Source organism: Anser cygnoides, chromosome 2 (genome assembly GCF_040182565.1).
Source record: "Anser cygnoides isolate HZ-2024a breed goose chromosome 2, Taihu_goose_T2T_genome, whole genome shotgun sequence".
In the NCBI taxonomy this organism is placed as follows: domain Eukaryota; kingdom Metazoa; phylum Chordata; class Aves; order Anseriformes; family Anatidae; genus Anser; species Anser cygnoides.
Genome location: NC_089874.1, coordinates 88395775 through 88418507, shown reverse-complemented (window position 1 = coordinate 88418507; position 22733 = coordinate 88395775). Strand labels below are relative to the sequence as shown.

At 39.4% G+C, this 22733-nt stretch overlaps 1 protein-coding gene across 2 annotated transcripts in view; it reads left to right on the top strand.

Moving 5' to 3' along the window:
• Positions 1-22733, top strand: part of ADCY2 (adenylate cyclase 2) — a 212236-nt gene that overhangs the window by 53557 nt on the left and 135946 nt on the right. For both annotated transcript variants that reach the window (XM_048076378.2, XM_048076377.2), the window contains exon 3: positions 15117-15278. In XM_048076378.2, the coding sequence (XP_047932335.2) occupies positions 15117-15278 (162 nt within the window). The remainder of the gene's footprint in view (positions 1-15116; positions 15279-22733) is intronic.

Genomic DNA, 22733 nt, shown 5'->3' with positions numbered 1-22733 from the left:
AAAGTTTGGAGATAACCTGTCTACTGGTTGGGATATCATGTGCAGTAGAACTAGCTGTTCTATGTCAGCTATTCGGCATTTTCATGCAGCTATATTGCTTTCACTGACATCCTTTGAATGAGTGGAAAAAACAAATGTGAATTACAAATAAATTAAATAAACTGAAGCTTCTTTGTAGTTGCTTCAGAATTGTTGGAAGACTCTTGGAGGTAAAGCCACTGCTCATTTCAAAAGTCATTGGTTTGTGGTTCAAAAGTCATTTGGTTTTCATGAGAAGACGTTTCTTTCTTAGAAAACCATGCTCTACCAGTTTCCAGGCAGCTGGTCTAGCTTGGTACGTGCATCCCCTGGAGTCTGTACTGAGCAATGTGATGGTGTGATTCATATCTCATTTTTAAGGATTATTGCTTTGGAAGAGATGGTATTTGCCATTTATCTACCAATCACCTGCTTAATTGTAATAATCCATCTTAATTGTAAAATATCCAGAATAATTGTAAAATATGTGATTTATTTACAAAATAGGAAGATAGATGCAAGTGTTTTGAGATGTGATACAACAAATAAAGGAAAATTAAACTTACATTTAAGTACCCTTAGATCAACTCCAAAGCTTCTCTTACAATGTCTGGTTGTTTGTGGGATTCATCTAATCCTGTGGCTGGGCGTCATGTTCTTATGCATAGGAAAAGTCTTCTTACGCAAACAAAACATTTTAATTCATGGATCAGAAATTTGATCTGGACACATATGTTTCCTTTATACTTAGCCTGGCCTACAGTTGTGTTCGGATTCACATCATCATCCTTGTCTCCATCCTTGCATGGATAAAGCAGTTGCTACCTACTGGTAGGGATAGTGTCTTTCCTCTCTCTGGCCTGCTGAAAGGCCCTGTGGTGCGTAAAATTATTAACCTGCAAATTGCCAGCCTACTGTGAGGTGAAGCACTCCTCTTCATCAGCCTACTGTGAGGCGAAGCACTCCTCTTCATCAGTCAGGACAGTGTTCGTGCTGCATTTGTAGTCTGCTCATTCCTTGAATCTGATATTGTATGTTACAGCTGCAGCTTGTCTACCTTACTTTATCCAGCCATTTAATTGGAATTAACACCTGTGGCCTAGTGGCTTAGATTAGACACAGTGAGAAGCGGTCACCTTGCTCTGACTGACTGCAGTAGTGGGGGACAATTGGCACGTTAACGGATAGAAACAAAAGTAGATTGTGTTGCTCCCAAGTATTTCCATCTTTTCCATCCAAGAAAACTCAAAGGAAAATACAGGAAACATTTCCTCCAAGCTGAAGATTCCCTTGCGCTAGGTGTTATGAGATTCTTTAGTAACACTGGTCGAGAAAGCTGAATCCGTTCAGAGAGAAGGGATGAGGTGGCTTAGTTTGTATAACAACATGTATTGGCATAGCTTTGTGGGGTCGGTAGTGCATTAGTCCTCTGGGTGGGTGGGTCACATGCGAAATAAGTGCAGGATGCAGGACCTATGTTTAGCTTAAATCGTAATTTATTTCTTTAGATTATTTAAATGTTTGGGCCTTTGAATTGACTGGAAGAATAGTTTTATTTTCACTTAGGTTATTATGGAGGTGCTGTGAAGCCCAACTTCACCTCAGCAGGGGCCTGTTTCTGAAGTGCACACCATAATTTTTTTTTTTTCATTTATTAACACTAAATTAAGCCATCAGTCCCTTTGGATTTAGCATAGGTGCTTGTTTGTAGTTGACTGGTCTCCTCAGAAATATATTGATAATATCATCTTATGGTTGTATTATTTGTCTACAAGCCATGCGTGGTTGCCTTTGATGTCTAAGTAAGATCCACAAATATTTATTAGGAAGCATCATTTAGTCAGAACTGTTAATCTGTATGGCTGCTTCCTTTTTTTTTTTTTTTTTTTAACTGTGCATACAAATCATTCAACATCAAAAGAAAAAGAAAGGAGCACTACTGCAACCTGTACTGTTGTCATAACTGAAGGGGGCTCATTTATATTTCATGCATCTGCTGGATTGTCTTTTTCATCATTTCACCCCAACAATATGTGGAAATTTTTGCCTGTGTTTTCCAGCTATTTTTTCATGGAAAAAAAATTACAGTTCCATTGGTTTGTGAGACTGTTACATAATTTAGGTGAAATGTGACCATTTCTTTTTTAATATTTTTTGACAGTTCTAATTTTGACAATTATTTTCTTACAGTCATGTACCTACTAAGATCAGGTACTTGACTGGGCTTGGGGGACTGGGTTTGATAGTGATTTGGGATTGAGTACGTAAAAAAAGAGATGGAAAGTATTCCTCTCTGGAGAAATTACCTTGTTTTGTTCACCTGCAAAATTGACCATCATGATTGATGATATGTTATTTCTTACTGTAAGAAAAAAAGGAAAGGTCAACTTTTTACTGTTATATTTCCCTGTTTAAAGGTTTTCTTTTAATTATCTCTTTCACTGTGTAAGAATACATGCAGTTTTGGTAAACAATACCTTAATTCAGGATCTGTGCTCATTATATGAAGTTTATCTATCTTTGAAACCAGCCAGGAGGCTGGATTGGATGACCTCCAGAGGTCCCTTCCAACCTAAAGTACTCTGTGATTCTATTAAGTGGAGAAACAAACTGTCATGCCAAGCATTTTATTGTTTAATTCAGATAATTTTTCCTGTGATGTACACGGTATACTGCATAGACACATTTCAGTGGGAAAAGGTACTGTTCTGATTCTGGGGAACTTTACAGAAAAATTCTGACCAGATTTCTGGAATGTCGAGAGTGTTGCTGTTCCCTCTGGGAAATCCAAACTTCCATACAAATTGTTCTGCTGAAAACTTTTGCGCACAAAACTTTGTGGTGTGAAAGGAGTGAAAAGAAAGGTGTGAAAAAAAATACCACAATCCTTTCAACAAGTGATGTCCAGAACCTTATGTAAAATAATATGTAAATTAGTTGTTGACTAATTTTAACATTTGCAACACTGCGATATGTGAAACTCCATACTTGTTAAAAGGGATCAGAATATTTTTTTCTCTATATTCATCCTGCTGGGATTAATTTAGTCTACCATATTTAAATAATCCTACAGCTACATAATGAATCTCTTTGCAAATAGAAGATAGCCACAGTCAAGAGTTACACATGAAATCAGACCACCAGTCAGTTAGTGTCAGGGCCTACATTATTCATTAAATCGATTAATAATTTATAAAAATAATTACAATATTTAGAATTTGAAGGAATCTGTATTTAAAATCAGTATTATTACAGTAGTTTAGATCATCCAGCCCAAAGATATTCTCCAACTGTGCTGTCTGTTGCAAAATTGCTTTAAATTTTGTATAAATCAATTTTAAATATGGCTGCTATATTAAAGTAATATTAGTTAATACTTAGAATGAGTGTGCTAGTGGTGAATCTGTTTGACTGTCAGGTTAAATATGAGCCTTAATATAATTTCCGTGTAACTTTTCTCCAGTTTAATCTTCTTTCATCTTTCAGTCTTTTTGTAATAAAGGGTCAAAACTCTGACAAACCTTCTTCTCAAATGAAGGCTTATATATGTTAACAAAACAGGTCCCATTTCTATAAGTTACCATGAATTTTTTTATCTGTATCTTTGATTTGATTTTTATTGCAATTGCAATTAAATTCCTATCAAAGAACGAACTGCTCTGATCTGTATCTGTGAGCCTAGTAGAGATCAATGTTCTTAAAAGAGGCTGTTTCAAAAATGGAGCAGAAGGAAAAGTGGGAAACAAATGCCTGTGTACCTTTTCCTTTTCTGTTGTGTATGTGGCAGTGTTTGAAATAAAATGCACGTGATTTTGTGTGTCAAAAACAGAAAAGAGATTGTTTTGTTTTGTTGTTCTGTGTTTGCTTTTACTAGGTTTGGTACATGTCCATTCATACATTAATATTGAATTATTTATTTCTCAGCTCTGTCTTTTGCCTTGCCCAGCTTGTCTGGAGTAAAGGGGGAAAGGAAGCCCGGATTGCCTCTTTCACAACAGCAGTAGTTTTCTTCATCAGGAAGAAGCATCCAGGTTGCTAGCACCGTTGCTTCCCAGGGTTCATGTAAAAATTGTAGTCTCATGGCTTTGGAAACCTGACCACTTTCTCCAGATGGAAATCACTTGGTGGTTTTCAGAAGTTGTGGGGAAAGACAGCATTGCATACAGGCTGTTGCAGCAAGTTCACATGCACGAAGATTTACGGTCAGGGTCTGTAGCTGATGCTGTGCATTGGCTGTAGCAGTGAAAGTTTTCTGGTTTGGGGGAGAAACAGAAATAAAATAGCAGAGGAAGAGAAAAAGAAAAGGACAAACTCTCCCCAGCACTCAGCTGGGAGGAGAAGCATCAGGAGAAGCATCCTGTCCTATGTGTCGTCTTTAGTGCAGCAGGTGGTTCTCCCTGTAATAATTGTCCCATAGAGACTATATGGTTTTCTTTAGGACCTGCTCAAACTCCTGGCTGGTTATTCCTCCATATGATGCTGTTAGTGATGACTGGACCATGCTTATATCAAGGGCAGGTGCTGCATGGTGCTTGGCTGTTAAGCTCTCTGCATGCATATTATTGGGTTCCCTAATGTTCACCAAAAAACACAGCCAAAGAGAAAGAAAAGGGGGGAAAAAGAGGTGATATGCTAGTGGTAATCCTTTCCCATAAGAACCCACCAGAGCTACCCTGGATTTGCATGTGCAGGACTGTAGGCATAACAGCATGAGAGCAACTGAGTGAGAGCAAAGGAAAAATAGTATTATGGAGGCTCTGGAAGTGTTTGCTCTGGTAGATTTTCTGACATCACACACTTCTAGGTCTTTTGTTTCTACGATTAACAAAATTTTCCGAGGAGGTGTTATGTCCTATTTTGGCAGCTCTCCTAAAGAAGAAATCTGTTTCCTTCCTTTCTTTTAACATTATGCTATTGCGATTCTGTACACTGTCACAGTATTTCATGGCAGTCATTGAGCAGTTCTTTTGCTTGGCACTTTCTTGTGTTTCTTCAGTGGTTTGCCCAAAAATATATGCTTAGGGAAAAAGCATAGTCTGCAAAAAAAACAAACAGCTAGTTATCAGGTTTATGTAAGTGGGGTCATACTGCTCAGCCATTTCCATTTGCCATGTCTTTCCTTCGCAGCAGTTTCTGTCTTGAGCTGTTAAAGAATGCTATTGATCTGTGCACTGCTGACTTGCACAAAGGAAATCCAAACTTCGTTTGTTCAGGTTCCTTACTATTCTATTTTTTCTAACAGATGTACTCCAGGCGTGCCCCTTTTTCACTCTTCTGGCTCTTTCCCCCCATTAAGACAACCACCGCAGACAATGTCAGCTCACTGGGGGTGCTGCCCATCGCTGAACACCCGGTGGTCCCTTGTGTGGCTTAAGCAAAGGAGGACTCCTGCTCTCTAGAGGGAGTGAGTGCTCTTCGTTCTCATCGGCATGCTCCTGCCTGATAGTAGATAAGATCAGGAAGAGACTTGCCCTTCTTCCCTGGGAGGTTAGGGGGCACGTTTCACTCTGAAACATCTTGTGCACCTCAGCATGCAGTGCTGCACTTGCTTGCTGAGCTGCTGCACATTTTGCTGCTCACCATGACCCTGTTTTCACTTCTTCACTTTCAAGCATTGATCTTGGTGGGTTCGCTGCTAAGCACAAGCACAGAGGGCTTCCGGGGCTGCTCAGTGTGCTGTCAAGGCTGCTTTGATGGCTGTGAAATTCCTGGGGGTCAGTATGGCAACGGCACAGGGCTCAGACCTCCTTAGCAGGTTGGATGGTCATTGCTGGCCCTGACCATGGTCATTTCCTGGGCTACATTAGGAAGAACATTGCCAGCAGTTTGAGGGAGGTGATCCTTCCCTACTACTCAGCACCGGTTAGGCCAAATCTCGAGGGTTGTGTCCTGTCCTGGTACAAGAAAAATATGAACTTACTTGGAGCGAGTCCAGTGAAGAGCCACGAAAACAGTTAAGCATCTGGAGCATCTTTCGTATGAGCAGAGGGTGAGAGAGCTGGGAACGTTCAGCTTGGGGAAGAGAAAACTCAGGGGAGATGTTATCAGCGTGTCTAAATACCTGATGGTGATATAAAGGGAGTCTCGCTGTCCTCAGTAGTGCCCACTGACAGGGCAAGATGTGACGGGCACAAATTAAAACACACAATTCCATCTGAATGCTGGAAAATACTTTTTTACTGGAGGAGTGATGGTCAAGCACTGGCACAGGTTGTCCAGAGAGGTTGTGGAGTCTTCCTCCTTGGAGAGACTGGACACAGTCCTGGACAACTTGCTCTAGGTGGCCTTGCTTGAGAAGGGGAATTGGACTTGATGACCTCCAGAGGTCCCTTCCAACCTCTGATTCTGTGATTCTGCAATATCTTAAATGTGTTATTAGGCAGTTCTTGCACAAGAAGAGCACTGTCTAACCATCTGGAGTCTTTGATCTTTGATATAAAGGCACCTTTTGTATAGAGGGTTCTGGCATGAGGGCTCGAGAGTGTTGCAGGCCTGCCGTTATGTTGGTGGAGGGCTGGGAGAAGTAGGGGAGTCCCTCCAAAACCTGGAGCATTGCCCACATCAGTGAGTGCATCCACTGAGATCCCTAGCTCTTTCTGCAGAGGGGATCAAAATCCTAATATGTAGGCATTTGGGAAAACATGACTGTAAGGAAGGCTGGGGAATGATCTCAAGTGAGCACATTCATCCTGTTGTTCTGGCTGTGGCAAGGATGAATTTTAACAGGCACCTGGGATGACAGTTCTGCCGAGCTCTTACTCAGCTGTAGGATGAAGGCTCCCTCTTAGAGCCACTTCCTGATGTGGTGCTGTGCTCACAGATGAAGTGATAGCTCAAGTGCTCTTGTAAGCGTTGTTCCGCTGGAGTACCTGTACTGAGAAACACTCCCAGATTCTATAGCTCTCTCTTCTCCCCACTTCCACAGAATATATTCTAATTTTTACTTCAGAAATGCTATTTAATAGAATTGTTTGTATATTTTTTATTCATTTTATTCGCTCTTCTCAGCCTTCCTAATTTCTTTGATACTGTATTTCGAATGCATACATTTTTTTCTAGTTTTTATTCAGGCACTATACGTGGTAATTTTGTTTGACCCTTAGTGCAACTTAGACTTGCTTGCATTAATTTCTAGTGCAACTCTAATAGCTGCAATAGAAGCTTTGAAGCATTTTAGAAAAATTCTTGAATTCCCAATGATGGGAATTCTGCTGCAGCACTGTTTATGCTGCTCCCAGGGTTAGTTTCCTTAGTTTTTAATGTGTACCTATAGTTTCTCACTTTGAATTTGTCTGGCATTGTCCAGCCTTCAGAATTTACTGTATTTTTTGCTAAATGGTTTTCTACCAGTTTTTGGTAGCTGCCAATTTTTGGACCTCACATAGGTTTTGTTAGAGTTAACCAAATCTAGAAACATAACTTAGAAACATAAATTTTTGTCAGAAGAACAGGACTGGAATGGGAACATAGGGAAAAATGATAATTGAATAACAATGTTACGGACACTACAGTGAAAATTTGCTTTGTAACTTTAAGCATTTCAATTAATTGATGGGCAGAGGCACAATAATTTAAAACTCTAGTTTTGGTATGAACTTGTATAGAGCAAGGAACTACACGGTTGTGCCGAGAATAAAATACTATTGCGAATTAATTTATTATGGAACTAATAACACTGGCAGGTATTTTTGGTGCTGGTATTGTAAGCAGGCAACCTCTGTACACATTCTTTAGGAAAACAGAAAGTCCAAAAGGCAGTCTAATCGGGGAGGTTGTCTCGAAAACGGGCAATTGTGAATGCTTAAGAAAATAGGTTTCAGATTTGGAGACATATAAATGTTTCTTATCCTGATGGACCACCGTAGTTTATTGCAGTAATGGAATCCTGGTTTAGAAGATGTATTTAATAGGACCTTTCACTTCCCTACCTCATTTATGTTCTCATCAGACTCCTTTTAAATTTGAGGTACAGGTGCCTAAGTGTTATAAAATTAGCTCCCTAATAGTCCGAATGAAATTATTTTTTATTGCTTTGGACTTCAGTCTGTTTGCATATACTATATAATCATTTGGATCTCTTCTGATTTTCCACTTTAAAAAATGCATTAATTATAGATTACTTTAGAATTCTGTGCTGTTCTGTAGCATTTCATGGCAGGGGGTTGGAACTGGATGATCTTTAAGGTCCCTTCCAACACAAACCCGTCTATGGGTCTGTGATTCTTCTGATGGGGATGCCGCATGGGCTTAGCCAGAGTTAAAAAGGTCTGTTTTTAATTTTTTTGTGGGTTGGGAAGACAGGATTTTGGTTTTAACTACATCTTCAAATCTCTTTCCTACTGGCTGTAGGAAAAAGACATTTTCTGAAAAATTATTTAGGTAACATTAAAGACTGTATCAACTGTCCCTTTACAGAAAATGTTAGTTGTGGTAATCACAAGATAATGCTGTTGTAGGTTTCTGCCCTTAATATGTATGGGCAAAACAAAAAAGGGAAGCATTGCAGAGAGGAAGGATGTATTCTCTCTCTCTGGTGCTTTTCACTAGTCTCATCACTGAAAAAACAATGGCATAGTTTATTGCTTTTGGTCCAGGTAGAAACTCAAATCACTGCAAACACATGCTGTTGGTGGACTACATAGTGTTTTGTGAAGTTGCCTTTCTCCTTGCAGGAACCTGTCAGTGTTGTAACAGGATAAATCTGTCTTCTTGACTAATTAGACTCTACTATGCTTGAAACAAGGCCAGTGAGATGCAGCAGAAAGAGGAGAAATAAAATGAGGAAGAGAATGATAAAAGTGAGTTATAGATTGAACCAAAGTCTTCCTTTCCTGGTTGTGTGCACAGGGATAATCTCAAGGCTGGTGGACATAATGGTAGCTCAGTCCCTTCTTTTTGTATCAGGAAGGACCAAAAATTGTTATGGATCATTGGGTCACCACTAATTGTCCCTGGGTCACTCCTTCCAGATCCTGTGTCCCTTTTGCTGATCCCATTCAATGAAAGAAAAGATTTTGAGGCACAGAAAGCAATCAAACAGCAGACCGTAGGCAATCAGATTATCTTTTGATTATTTCAAATGTGAAGTTTCTTTCCTTTTCTGGAATCTTTCATCTTGTCATATTAATCTGTGACTTTAGCAGCACATTTGTAGGATCCTTATTGTGCAGTCATTTTAATTTAAAGTATCCACTTTCCTGCAGTAAACTTGTTTTTATTCTATCCTATTTTGCTAATGGTTGTGGTTAATTTTTTGGCAGAGGCTGTAATGAATATTTGTTTCCTGATGCCATTTAAACCCAGACTTCCACACAAAAGAAAGGGATTATTAGCTTGAAAGCTCCCCGTGATCAAGAACAAGGGATGATTTACAGGGTTGTTTACTACCTACTATGATAATCATTAGGAAATAAAAATTCATGTTTGGTAAAAGTGACTGTAGTAAGAGTTTATTGTGGACATAATTTTGTTAAGTAAATCACAGCAAAATCTTTCCTTCTTGTTTTTTATTCTTGAGATTTATGATGTAACAGACACTGAAAAAACATTGTTTTTGTATAGACTAGAACTTAGCTTCTTGTGTATTATATCCTGGCGTTGCTGAAAATTGAACTTTCCTCTCACAACTCCCTTCTAACTAGCAAATCATTCTACAATGCTTTCCGTTCATAGTCTGGTTGGACTTTCAGTTCTTGTTCTGAATTACCCTGCTTTATTTTAAAGCCAGGGAAGGTACTATGTCATAAGTGCTTCTTTTTATTCTCTCTCTCTCTCTCTCTCTTAAATAAAGTGCAGTAAAGTCTAAGCATAAGGACATAGGGAATTTCCTGCAGGGTCAGAGTCATGGTCCATCTACCACCATATTCTGTCTGTAAGAATGGCCAGAGGAGCTGCTATTAAAAGACAGCACAAAACTGGATCACTTCCTGTGGTCTGTTCCCTCTGTACTTCCCCAGCATCCCAAGTGGTTCTAGAAATGTCAGAGGGTACATCCCTGCCCGGTCTTTTTATTATTGGTTTATGGACAAGTCGTCCGGGAATTTGTTTAATCTCTTTTTGAACCTGCTGGTACATGATGACCTCCTGTGATGGTAAGTTCAAAAAGTTCACAATCTGCTACATAAAGATGTACTTTCTTTTCATCTGTTTTAAGTCAATCTTCTTCTAGTTTTGCTCAATGCCCTTTTGTCCCATTATTGCAGGATTTGATGAACAACAGGACCACCTTTTCCTTATTCTACACTTTCATAATTTAAGACTTTTCAAAGGCGGTTCAGAACAGAAGTTGATTTTAGCACTCAATGAAATTTTTGTTTTATATGGGGAGCATATTTAGTTCTTTGCACATTGCCTGGCTTTTAAAAGTCTGAGTCAGCAGGTTTGACTTCTGGAATTCAGAACACGTAGAGTGGCAAAGACCTTTATGTATTTGCATCAGTTACTCTGCCTACAGCTTTAATATACAGTTTATAGCTTGTATAAATACCTTTCTGACACCTTAATACATGCATTGTATTAAATCATGAATACAGCATTTGTAAAAATTTTGTAAGATTAGTAGGTCCTGCCAATTATACCATAAAACTGTTATTTTTTAGAAAAAAAAAACTAGTGTATCTTCTTTTGCGCTATGATGTACATAGACAACCTTTGCAATCAGTAGCCATAATCCAAGTGTCTTTCTTTCCAAGGGAAAAAATCTTTAATTACCTATTAATACTCCCTTTAAACAATTAAGGAGGAAGATGATATTGAAAAACCTTTGAAAGCAATCATATAATGGGTTGGCCCACTTAATGTGAATATGTGTAGTCTAACTGTTTAATTATGGGAACAGGATCTTCCTTGGATTTACATTCAAAAGCGACCTCTATTTTCCCAAGAGTTTTGCTGTCATTACACTTGTGTGTAAGAAGCTGTCCTGAAGAACTACAGGTATTTCATAAACTGTTGTGTCACTACTGCTGTGTGTCCAGAGCAGTGCTTTCCTCTAGGTTCATACTGAAACAGCACATTTAGATTTACATGCCTGCTTCAGTGTCAAGATGTCATACTCCCCAAGGGGAAATTCTGGTCAGAATAACATTGAGTGATTTTTGCATACGCCAAGCCAGTTATGATTAACTCTTTAACACAGTCTGATAAGGGCTGACTAGCTGGGGAAATTGTGAGTCATTGTTGGAACATAATTTGTATAAAATGAATGATTAATATCTTTGTTATACACTTCTCAGTAAGAAAGGCAACATCCCCTGAGGTATCATATTTGCAAGGAAGGACAGTTTAAAGTGTGAAAAATGTTAAACTTTCTGCTCCAGATACCCCTCAGAGCTAAGGCTACACCACTCAGAAAAGAAACTGACAACAGCAGGGAGACAGGGTTTCTGAGAACAGGCTGGTTCCACAGGCTCCAAATCCTCTGCAGTATGTGGTATCACAGTCCAAAACAGTGACTTTTCCAACAGTCATGTCTGTGAACCACCAAGTATTATCTACTTCATACCAGTTCTCCAAAGTCACAGTCATCAGTATGATTCAGATAAAATCTGGATAAAATCTAACAGTCAAGAATGATGGGCAAAAGTCCTGGATATCCCTCACTCAAAGCAGGATAGCCACCTGCTTCTCTGTAAGATGTTACACCAGTGTTAACCAAGAGGGAATATTATGTGCCTTGATGTGTATGCCCAATGCCCAAGGTTCACTCAAGGATCACTCATCTCCAAGGTGTAGAAAATGACAAGCTCTTCAGAAAAGTCTGAGAAGCCAATTCCTAAAGCAGTCCAAGTTCAGATCAGGACAAAAGGCATGTTTCGACTAGGCAGTGGTAGTGATGACTCACATCAACGATTGCTTCCAACACAGTTTCAGAACAGCGGCAGGCTTTGTGGTTATGGCACGCTTTGTTGGAACAGCCTGCTTTTAACAGCGTCAAAAACAGTGCACTGTAAATTAATACTCTTTTTACTGATGGATGTGCACACCAAATGCACATGTGCAGTGACACACTTTGGCAACTGGGCTTTAACTTTTGGTCGGCCGTGAAGTAGTCAGGCAGTTGGACTTGATCTTTGAAGGTCCCTTCCAACTGAATCCTATTCTGTTCTGTTAGTTCTGTTCTGTTCTGTTCTGTTCTGTTCTGTTCTATTCTATTCTATTCTACTCTACTCTACACTCTACTCCACTCTACTCCACTCTACTCTACTCTGTTCTAACTCTTGCAGTGGAATAGTCAGGTCCTTCAGAGCTTGGCATTGCTGTGTTTTAATGTTTGTAACAGCAATTTTTCTGAAAATTTTTGCAAAAAGATCATGAAAAAAGTCAAAGGCTTCTGTGCATTCTGCAGACTATGACTCAGTCCAGAAAGCCTGCCTCTTTCTACCTGAAGAACCACCCTACATTGAAGCCTTTGAGTATCACATCCTATAGCATCAAACTGAAATACCTGAAATACGTGGACTTTAGAAATACGTGGAGTGTTCCCAAGCTTTACGTACTACTTATGTCTGCTCTAAAGATGAAGGGTAGAAGCATTATATTTCAGGGTACCCAGGGAGAATATTTTTGAGCCACAGTGAAATCAAAAGGAACCTTTGTGATAAATGGAGCTCTCAACTCCTTGGGTCATTAGACCATTACTGGAAATAGAGAAAAGGGGTCACCAAGAGTCAAGAACTATCAACAAGAGCCATTCCCATGTGTATTTCAGAGTGTCTTAGCAAGCCAAAGATGGCAGGTACCTCTTCTGCTCTGCCGCAGCATTTTCATACCCTAATTTCAAGGTTGTGCACTGGCTGCCTTCTGATGCACATTAAGCATCTGGTGTTTATCTATATGCAAATATAAGAATTGACAGATCAATTTGTTGTCAAGAGTTCTTTAGCCTGGTTCCAGTCCAGCTAAGCCTGTTCGATGTTGAGTAACTGAGAATTTGAGGTCTGAATGCGTAGTGTCAAGTGGGGTTGAAACTTCTGAAAAGTCTCCCTATTCATATTTGTGGAAGGTTAAAATTCTCCATTTATTTTAACCAAAGAAAGTAGTGGAGTACCTTACAGAAAGGGTAGTTGTTAGTAGCAGTATTACAAATGTGTGGCTGATGCAGTGTTATTCTAGGTACCGAGCTGAATACCACTAGAAATATTGCAATATACCAAAATATTTTCCTGTGCTTAGCAGTCTGTTTTATGTTGAAATTGAAAAACAACAGCATCATATTATACCTTAAATCCACTAAAGAGTTTTAGTTCGTACCTAGCATATACCTCACAAGTCAGATGGATTGTTTAGTCTGGCAATACAGCCAAGCCATATTCAAGTACATAAAATATGCAAGCCCTGCTTTTTGGAAACAATCCAGTTAGAGAAGGATAATTTTTTATTTTCTAATCACAAAGTTCTCACAAATATGTAAATGACTTCTGCCCCCAAGTCCATTAGAAAGCTAAACTTGGAAACAATGAAACCTTGTTTCCATGAAAAGTCCCTGGGACTTGAAGGCATTTGAAATCCTAATCCATCTCCCAGGACTAGGATTCTTCTTCAAACCATTTTTTTTTTTTTAACAGGAAACATGTCTGAGGCAGCTGGTCTTATGTGCCTGTAAGGTATTTTGTCTCTGGTATCCAGCCATGTTATGTCTATATCACAGGACCTTTCACTTCCATTCTTACCACCTAACTCATTCAGCCTCTTCCCCTACCTTGATGCCTGTTTTTGTGACATAGAAGAAAATGAGATTGCTTTTAACATGATTTTTTTTCAGCAAAATCACATTTGCTGTTACTTATGTTTGTGTTATGTTTTGTTTTAAATTTCAGTACTCGTGCTTATGAATTGTTTTATTATTTAGTCTGTTACTGCTCCAGGAATTGAAGCTAAACTGACCAGTTGTTAACTCCTTACCTTTTCTTTTTCCCAGCCTTTCAAAGGCATATTCTGTGCTTCCTTCTTCCAGCCTGCCAGAACTTTCTGCATCTTTCCCAAGTTTTCAGATTATCAGTTAGCTCTCTCAGTATCCCAGCTGATTTTTACCAGGCCAGGATAATTTGAAAAAATCATACTTACATAATCCTCTTCTTACCCAGACCAAGTTTTTAGGCTCTTTTCTTTGCTGTTAGTTTCATTAGTATCTGATCACAGTTAAAGCTTTAAGGAGGACTGAAACTGAAGAGATGTCAAATGTTTCTGTTTCCTTGTGCTATCAGCTGATTATCTGGCTGACACATTTCCAAAACTGTCTACTACGGCATGCAAAATCTGTCTCCCAAATCCACCTATGCTTTCTCAATATGTGGTCAACCTTGGAATGTATACATACCATACAATACATAATCTTTTGTATGTGTAACGAAGGAATACTGTTTCCTGATTTGGGTTGTGCATTTGGAGAGTTTGTTCCATACAGTTAGTGTGGATACCAGCATCTTCTTCTAAGAATCTAACCGTAAATTCTGCTTATGGGCTATGATTGTCTGAAGTTATTTTTCATGTCCAAATAAATGTCATGTTTTTATTGAATTTGACACACATCGTGTAGATACACATGAAGTATAATCTTGTTAAACCAAAATGCTTGTCTCAATTTTGGCTTTTTTTATAATCTAACACTTTATGAAATTGTAAATTTTTAGTGCATCAAGATGAATGAAATCTCTCTGCATTGCAATTCCTTAGACCCTGGAGTGGAGTGATTTGGCAAATTAATTGTTCTGTAAGGCAGCTTACAATCAGAAACCACTAGTCTCAGGAGACCTACACTAAGAGTAAACAGGGTGGTTAATAAAATGAAACTTTGAAAAGATAAATTTAAAGTTAAATTTGAAATGTTAAATACATTGGAGAACTGTGAAGTTCTTGAACCATGAAGTGGTATCTTGAAACTGCACTTCTTAAATTAAATATAATGCAATTTTTCCAATACTTTCTTAAATTAATTCTTCCTAAATCAATTTTCTGCAATGGTTAACAGTAACTTTCCTATAAGAAAAAAAAAACACATAACTTTATGCTGATGACAGTTCAAAATGAATTGCTACTTTTTAAATATTATTCAGGAGTGAATTTGACATGCTTCTTTTTTGTCTTTGTGTCTTGCACAGGTATCATTTTTCTTGTTCATTATTTTTGTGGTGTATACCATGCTGCCCTTCAACATGAGAGACGCTATAGTTGCCAGCGTCTTGACCTCTGCGTCTCATACGATTGTGCTGAGCGTCTGTCTATCGGGTACAGCTGTTGTAAAGGAACACTTGGTTTGGCAGGTAGGTGCTTTGTGGAATTAGTGATTAGTTGCACGCTGAATACCCTGGTAAATGAGACCACAAGTTTCTCAACTGGGGCTTGGCCGTATAAATTTATGTCTCTGAATTGCCACAGACTTAATTCACAGTTAGTCGTTTTCTAATCACGGGGGTGTCAGTAATGTAATGTCTTGATGAAACCCACCTTAAGTGATAGAATCTATAGCCATACAGTGCTTATCAGTGTTAAAATTAACATTGATCAAAAAATTATGTGACGCAACCATTTTCTAGAAGGTGCATTGCCACTCAGCTATGCATATATGCTCTATGTGTATGTGCTCACACCTTGCTGCTCTCCTCACCTCATCAAAGACCAACTTCTAAGACAAAGGATTTTTCCAGGTAGCAGTGTTATCTTTTACTCAAAAATGCACTGAGCATCAAAAATGCTTTGAGTACCCTGTGGTCAGCTGGGTTACAGATTTGTTGGAAAGAGATTGTCCTCTTGAAGTCTGATGTAGGACTTGTCCTCCTTTTGTAATTCTCAGCCTTTTATAGGAATTTTACAGCCTCATCCTGGCTGGGCCCACTGATTGAAGAGGACAGGCTGGCTGCAGACGCCATGGCATTTAGAGAATGCACCGGTGTTTGCAGTTGGGTTTTGGCTTGTAACTAAACTCTGATACTTGTACTACAGGACATGCCACAGACAAATATTTTTTTAAAAAAAATCTTAATAGTAGTTGTTTTTTTCCCTCCCTGTTCTGCAGAAGAACTTTCAAACAGTGAAGTACAACAGTTTTTATTGTGGTACTGTGGTGACCCTAGCTGTCATTGTTAGAAATCTCTATTTTAAGGAAAAAAATAGATTTCATTTTGAAAAGCATATACGTGCTCTTTTCTATCTTTGTGTCATTTTAGGGAAATGGAATTCTTTTAACTTTTGTATCAAAATGGTACTGAAGCTTCGAAGTAAATGCATTTTTATAAACATATCAGTAGAACAAGAAAACCATTCAAGTTACTTCAGCCTTATTTGAAAAACACTGTGTCTCAGAGCATGACTTCAAAACTGCAGTGATTTTACAAAAGTTGTGCTTTGTAAGTTATTCAGGGAAATGCATTTTATTTCCAGACATAGCTGCAGACCTGTGTTATCTGGAGTATTGAAACTGAAGTCTGAAAAACAATAGATGTTCTAAGATGTAGTTTTCTGTAGAAATTTTCAAATGGTGAGATATGTGGTTTTGCTTTTCTTCTCCTGATTTGGGTTAGTTGGGTGCTTGTGGCTGAGGCTGCTGAATTGTGTTGTATTTTAAGCAAGAACCATGGTCATCTGCAGTCAATATAGTATTTTAATAATTCAGTAATGTGTTATTGGTAATTGTAGTGGAATAAATCAAGGAGGATGTTATTTCATGTTGACCTATGGGCTTTGTTTAGGGCATAGAAATGTCACAGAATCACACAGAATCATCTAGGTTGGAAGAAACCTCCAAGATCACCGAGTCCAACCTCTGACCTAACACTAACAAGTCCCCACTAAACCATATCACTAAGCTCTACATCCAAACGTCTCTTAAAGACCTCCAGGGATGGCGACTCAACCACTTCCCTGGGCAGCCCGTTCCAATGCCTAACAACCCTTTCAGTAAAGAAGTTTTTCCTAATATCCAACCTAAACCTCCCGTGACGCAACTTTAGCCCATTCCCCCTCGTCCTGTCACCAGGCACGTGGGAGAATAGACCAACCCCCACCTCTCTACAGCCTCCTTTAATGTACCTATAGAGAGTGATGAGGTCTCCCCTGAGCCTCCTCTTCTCCAGGCTGAACAACCCCAGCTCCCTCAGCCGCTCCTCGTAAGACTTATGTATTAATGTATTAATAAGTTGGCAACTTCTTCCCTAAAATGTTTTGGTTTGGAGTTGCTCTTGGCAACATTTCTTTATTTTTCCTGCCTATCTTTCTAGCCCATTAAAATTTGGTACAACTGAAACAGGACTTTCAGAAGATGTTACTTTTTAGACACAGTATGCCTCTGGAATCAAAAGAAGTAAATTATGGGCTCTGTTGTACAATTAATGTCTTTTATCCCTTCTGCAACTTCCAGTTTCATTTGGAAAGAGTGGAAGTCTTTGACTGGTTTGTAAATTTGTTAGGAATATTTAATTTCCAGAATGTTATTAATTTTCTATTCCCTCTTTGCAAATCGTATTGAAATGTTCTGAATAGTTTGGCAGTTACTGAAGGTACTGAGCACACCGCGTTCTCACGGATGTGTGGAAGGGACATAGTGCTGCACCACAGCTCATTGTGCCCTCTGGACTTTTTTAGATTACTGTTGTTTATACTTTGGAGTGTAAGCAGAAAAATGTTTGTTTTGCGTTCTTTGTGTTTGAAATCTGGACCACAAATAAAGGATTGCATTAGTGATACTGATTATATTAAAAAGGGAAATAACATGTTTGCCAATGATACACCTCAAGTTGGTATAGGATAAGTGTGTGTAATTTCTAAACAACAGAAATGGGGTATGGTTATTTAAAAGGGTCATGCTGTTGAATCTTTTTTTTTGGGGGGGGGGGGGGGGGGGGAAGAATTTTGTGAGGCCTGAAATGAAGTTCTTTCACAGAGCTCAGTCACTAAAGCCCGAAGACGAGGAAATAGCAGTAGACTGAGTTTTTAAAGCTTAAAAAACTCATTCAGAGTTAACTTGAGTAAATCCATGGTTTGGGAGCTACATTCAGATTTGACAAAAATATATTATTATGATTTCAGGGCCAGTGGTTCATCTCAGGAAAGCAGAAGAAAAATCCATAATGCTGTTAGCCATGAATTGTGCATTTTCTTTCTGGCAGGATTTTTTGTTTTGTTTTGTTTTGTTTTTTCCCACAGGTAGGAAACTAGTCGCACACATTTAAGAAGCAGAAAGTGTTATAACAAATCTGCTGGTGGGTAAACAACTGATATTATAGCATATATATCATGTATATATGGCATATATCCTTCTGTAGAGAGTGCATGCATCCCCTTTATAACTACTTTCTTCATATTGGAAGACTGATTAATTTCCTTGGAGCTTTCTGTTCTCTTGGCTGAACAAACTCAGTTCTTTGAGTCTTTCTTTGTATAGAAACTTCTCCTGCCTTCTAATCCATTTCGTAGCCCTCTGCCCGGCCCCCTCCGATTTTTCAGCATCTTGCAGTGACTCTGGTTGGTATCCCATAGCATTTTGAAAGTTAAGCATACCTTCACTCTGTCAGCAGAGAAAAATTGATGTTCAGAAGTATGTGCTTATGTTGAGCTTAGGCAGACCCTATCTTGCTGGGTTTGCCACTGTAAAGTTTTACAGCCAAAATTGGCTTCAGTATAGCTGAAGGGCTTAGCATGCTTTTGATTATCCAATGCTGGTAGCAGTCAGAAGTATTGGGGTAAAAGGCTCCTGCTGAGGTAAATAATTTGTCAATAGTCTCTGCTGCTTGCATGAGCTGGTTTCTGCTTGGCCTATGCATGTCTTTTGGGGAGGAAGGATCATCCTTGGTGTAAAAATTGGCCATGATGGAGATCTTCCACAAGCCTTGACTTTGTCCATGGTTGTTGACTGCTGGTGTTAAAATCATGTTCCTCTTTACTGGTAGGAACTTGTTTTAGCCTTTTCATCTAGCCTTCATCGGTTAGAATGGGCAGACCCAGTAGTACCCAATTTCTTTTTCTCCCATGAGAATATTTCTAAACTACCCTGAATTCGCCTCATAACCTTTTTGTTAGTAAAATAAATGGGTTGCCTGCTTTTATACTAGCTCAGCCTTTCATCACTTTCACAGCTCTTCTCTGAGTCCTTTCTTGTGCTTCGCCAGCATCTTCCTTGCCACGTGGATGTTAGCCTTAGAGGAACACGCCAGGAGAAGCTGCAGTGGTGCCAAATGCTAATCGGGGACTCAGTCCACAAAGAGATTAGTGTGCTGCGGTGCTCAGCACAGAGACATGGGTTCTGCCATAAAATACCCAGCTAGCCTCTCCAGAGCTGAATGCACAGCAATGGGATCTGTGACAGGGAGGAAGAAAAAAGAGTTCTGTGTTCCAGCCTAAACTTACAAAAAAAAACCAACTGTGTATGTTTTTTTTCTATTTACAATTTTAATCCTAGCCCAGGACTAATCTAGGCCAGGACTCTGCCCCCTCTTTCCACATGAACATCCTACTACTATGCAGGGAAGCTGTAACGTGGGGTTTCTGCTTGCTGCTGGCACCCTCGTGGTTAGGACCACTGCAGGAGAACACACCTCCAGTTGTGCCGTTAAGGCATTTGGCTCAGAAGACTTCAGCAACTTAACATCCCTTCCAGTTACTGCTGGAATGAGAAGTATTTCACGGCCATCCCTCGTTATAAACACATAACCTGTTTCTTCCTAAACCAGAGCAGATTCTAATCAAATACTTGTGGGTTTCCTTCTTTATTAGCTGCTCAGCTGTTCTGATCTCGTAATGGGCTGATACTATCAATAGAGGTCATTTCAATTTGTTAAAAATAAGCTAACCAATATCCTTAAATGTACTAGAAGGTTCCACTTTTCTTTTTCCCTATGTTATATATGAGGGGTGTGATGTTTTTTATTTTAGTCTTTTAAAAAAAAAGTTGTTTTTACTCTCTCAGCAAACAGAGTTGTCGCTCTTGTAATCTTTTTTCACTAGCTATGCCTTAATATTTTCCAAACCTTGGCTAAATTGCTACAAACTGTCACTCAAGTGTTTTTCTTTAAACAAGCGTTCCTTACTTTTTTGAATTTTTGGCACCTCCTGGCAGCATTGTAGAAGTGGTCCCTACTAAAGGCACAAATCTGTAACAGCATGCATATGGACATATGTATATATACAAATTGTTTTGGACACTGTTCAAGAATGCATACAGCAAAAAGAAACAAATTGTAATAATTTTTATATAACTATTGTTTGATTTTTGCTTCTGCTGTCAGCTCCTTTCTCTTAGCGTGGATAAACTCTAAGATAATATTCTATCCTGGTGGACAAAAACAAATGCTGAATGAAAATTTTGTTAATTTCAAGAACATTTGAACTGGGAAATTCCAAGGCCACATACACAATGTCATGTGCATTTACCATCATCTGGGCTGAGGTGACCTATTATGACATGGATTGTATCTTCTGTGCTATGGACAACTAAAGATGAACCTACTACCATAGTCTTATATGGTCTGCTGGTATGTGTATGCCAACTAGAACTCCAAAGGATGTTTTCTGTTTGACTTCTGATTCACAAGGTTTCAGGATATTTTTTTCAAGGTTTGTAGTGAATAAGAATTTTTTTTTTTTTTTTTTAATAAGGCCAGATTTCCTTTTTTTCTACCATTTTTCCTCTTGAATAGGACATGGGAATTGATTTTTGTGGCAGGTTCGGCTACTCAGCAGTGTGCTGTTAGGGTCCTGGTGCTTGGCTCATGAAATGTTTCAAGCCTCAGAGAGCTTTTAGGAGGTGCCCCCTCTTGAACTAACCCCACCGGTGTAGCTGCCTCTGCCAGTACTGAGAGACTGCGGTGGCTTATGTAATCCTGGCCCAGAAACCCACCAGCAGTGTGATCCTTCTGGCTTGTGTTTTGTATCTTCTGTCTCTTTTCTGTTTTTTTTGGCTTTACCAGTGGTTTTCCACTGTCAGATTTCTTCTGAATTTTAAAAAATAAGACCTGCTGGGTGTCATCTGTCTGGAATAGTCACGTGCCCTTTCAAGGGAAACTGGTTGGTCTGATATGAACTGGATTGTGCAAAACTCTGCTGCAGTTTATCCTGGATGAAGTATAAACTTTCATGTTTTTCATGATTTTTCCTTCAAAAATTGTTCAGAAGTCTCGCATACCACTGAGGTGGGGCTGACAGGCCTGTAATTGTTCAGACCTCCTGTGCCCTGAATGCAGCATCAGATTTGGTGTCCTCTCATCACGTGGTATCGTATTTAAATTATGCACTGCTGGACCTTTTGCAACAACTCACTACCTCTGACAGGGTGCCCCTGCGTCTCCTGTCCTGCAAACCACGATTGCTGTGGGGAGGCGGACTGCGGAAGGCAGACACAAACCCAGACAGCACCAGCAGCCTCATCTTGCTCCCCTCTCTGGCTGGACAGGGTGGAGGTCCCACTAGTGAGAATACACAGACATGCACGTACAAGGTGGGTCCCCCCCTTAGGGAGCGGGGCCTGGGCAGGGCATCCCTTCCACTGAGTCCTTCATTTGGGCTCCCACCTGCCTCTGTGCTCCTCTGGGTTTGTGGAGATGGGCTGCTGGCTCCTGGGATGGTCCTAGCAGTGAGGGGGGGTTATGCAGGCTGTCAGTCTGTGCTCCTCTGCCTGTGTGGAGCTTTCTGTCGCTTAACCTGTCAATAATTACGTGATTATTTCTAGCAAGATTCATGAGCTGATGCTTAACAGGTGTTTTGCAATTCATACTTACGTGAAACTCTAAAAGAACCATTCTTTATCTAAATTACAAATATTTACATCGATCTATTCAGAGTTAATAGCACTTCTAATGCTTTTCTGTCTTATCAGCTCCTAGAAAAAAAATACTAGACAGTATCAGACGGTAGACTAAATTTTCAAATATAGGAAACTAATATGGCATCTGTAATATACATCTAGATGTTCTGATCAACGTGCATCACATAGGCCTATCTGTTTTCTTTAGAGCACCAATTTAAACTCATTTGTTAACCAAGCGTATTTAATAGGTGATGATATTTAGAACAAATGTTTTATGTAACATTATGAGTGGAATGCCAGCAAAATGCAAATACAAAGCATCATTATTGACTGGCTAAAAAAGAAGAAAATGTTACATAACCAGAAGGCTCAGAAACAGAATTGAAGTTGGTTTATGCTGTTGTTATGTAGATAAAAGAAAAAAAAATGTTTAGAAGAAAAGGATGGAAAGAAAGGCAGTGTCTTTAAGTACATGCATTATTACATAACCTCTGTGGCTGTAAAGCTACACAGTGAAAGCTTAAAGCACATAGGAATGTTAGTAATCTGAATGGCTAAAAGCTGTGGGTTGAATTTATCCTAAAGTACAGTTCAGCCTGGAATGCTATTTGTTGAAGGAGCTGGGGAATGGCTGTTCGTGAAGGTAATGCAGGTTAACTCTTGCTTTCACCTGCAGATACACAAACGGAGTTGCAGTTATCACTGCAGAAGAGGCAGAGGGCAGCGACTGCTACTGAAGGAGGGAGGCTGTACTTCTTGTAGCAGCAGCTACTGCTGTCGTGTCCCGTCCTCCCCTCCCCCCCCCAACTTCTCCCTTCACTTTCCCCACCCCAGCAGCGGTCTGGCTCACCAAGTTGTGCAGCAGCTGCAAAACAGTTCCAGAGATGGATGCTGTGCCTTGTATAGCACGATACAGTAGGCATGTTTTTATGATTGCACATGTTTCTTTGCCCTTGATTCTATGCTTAAATAGATATGCTTA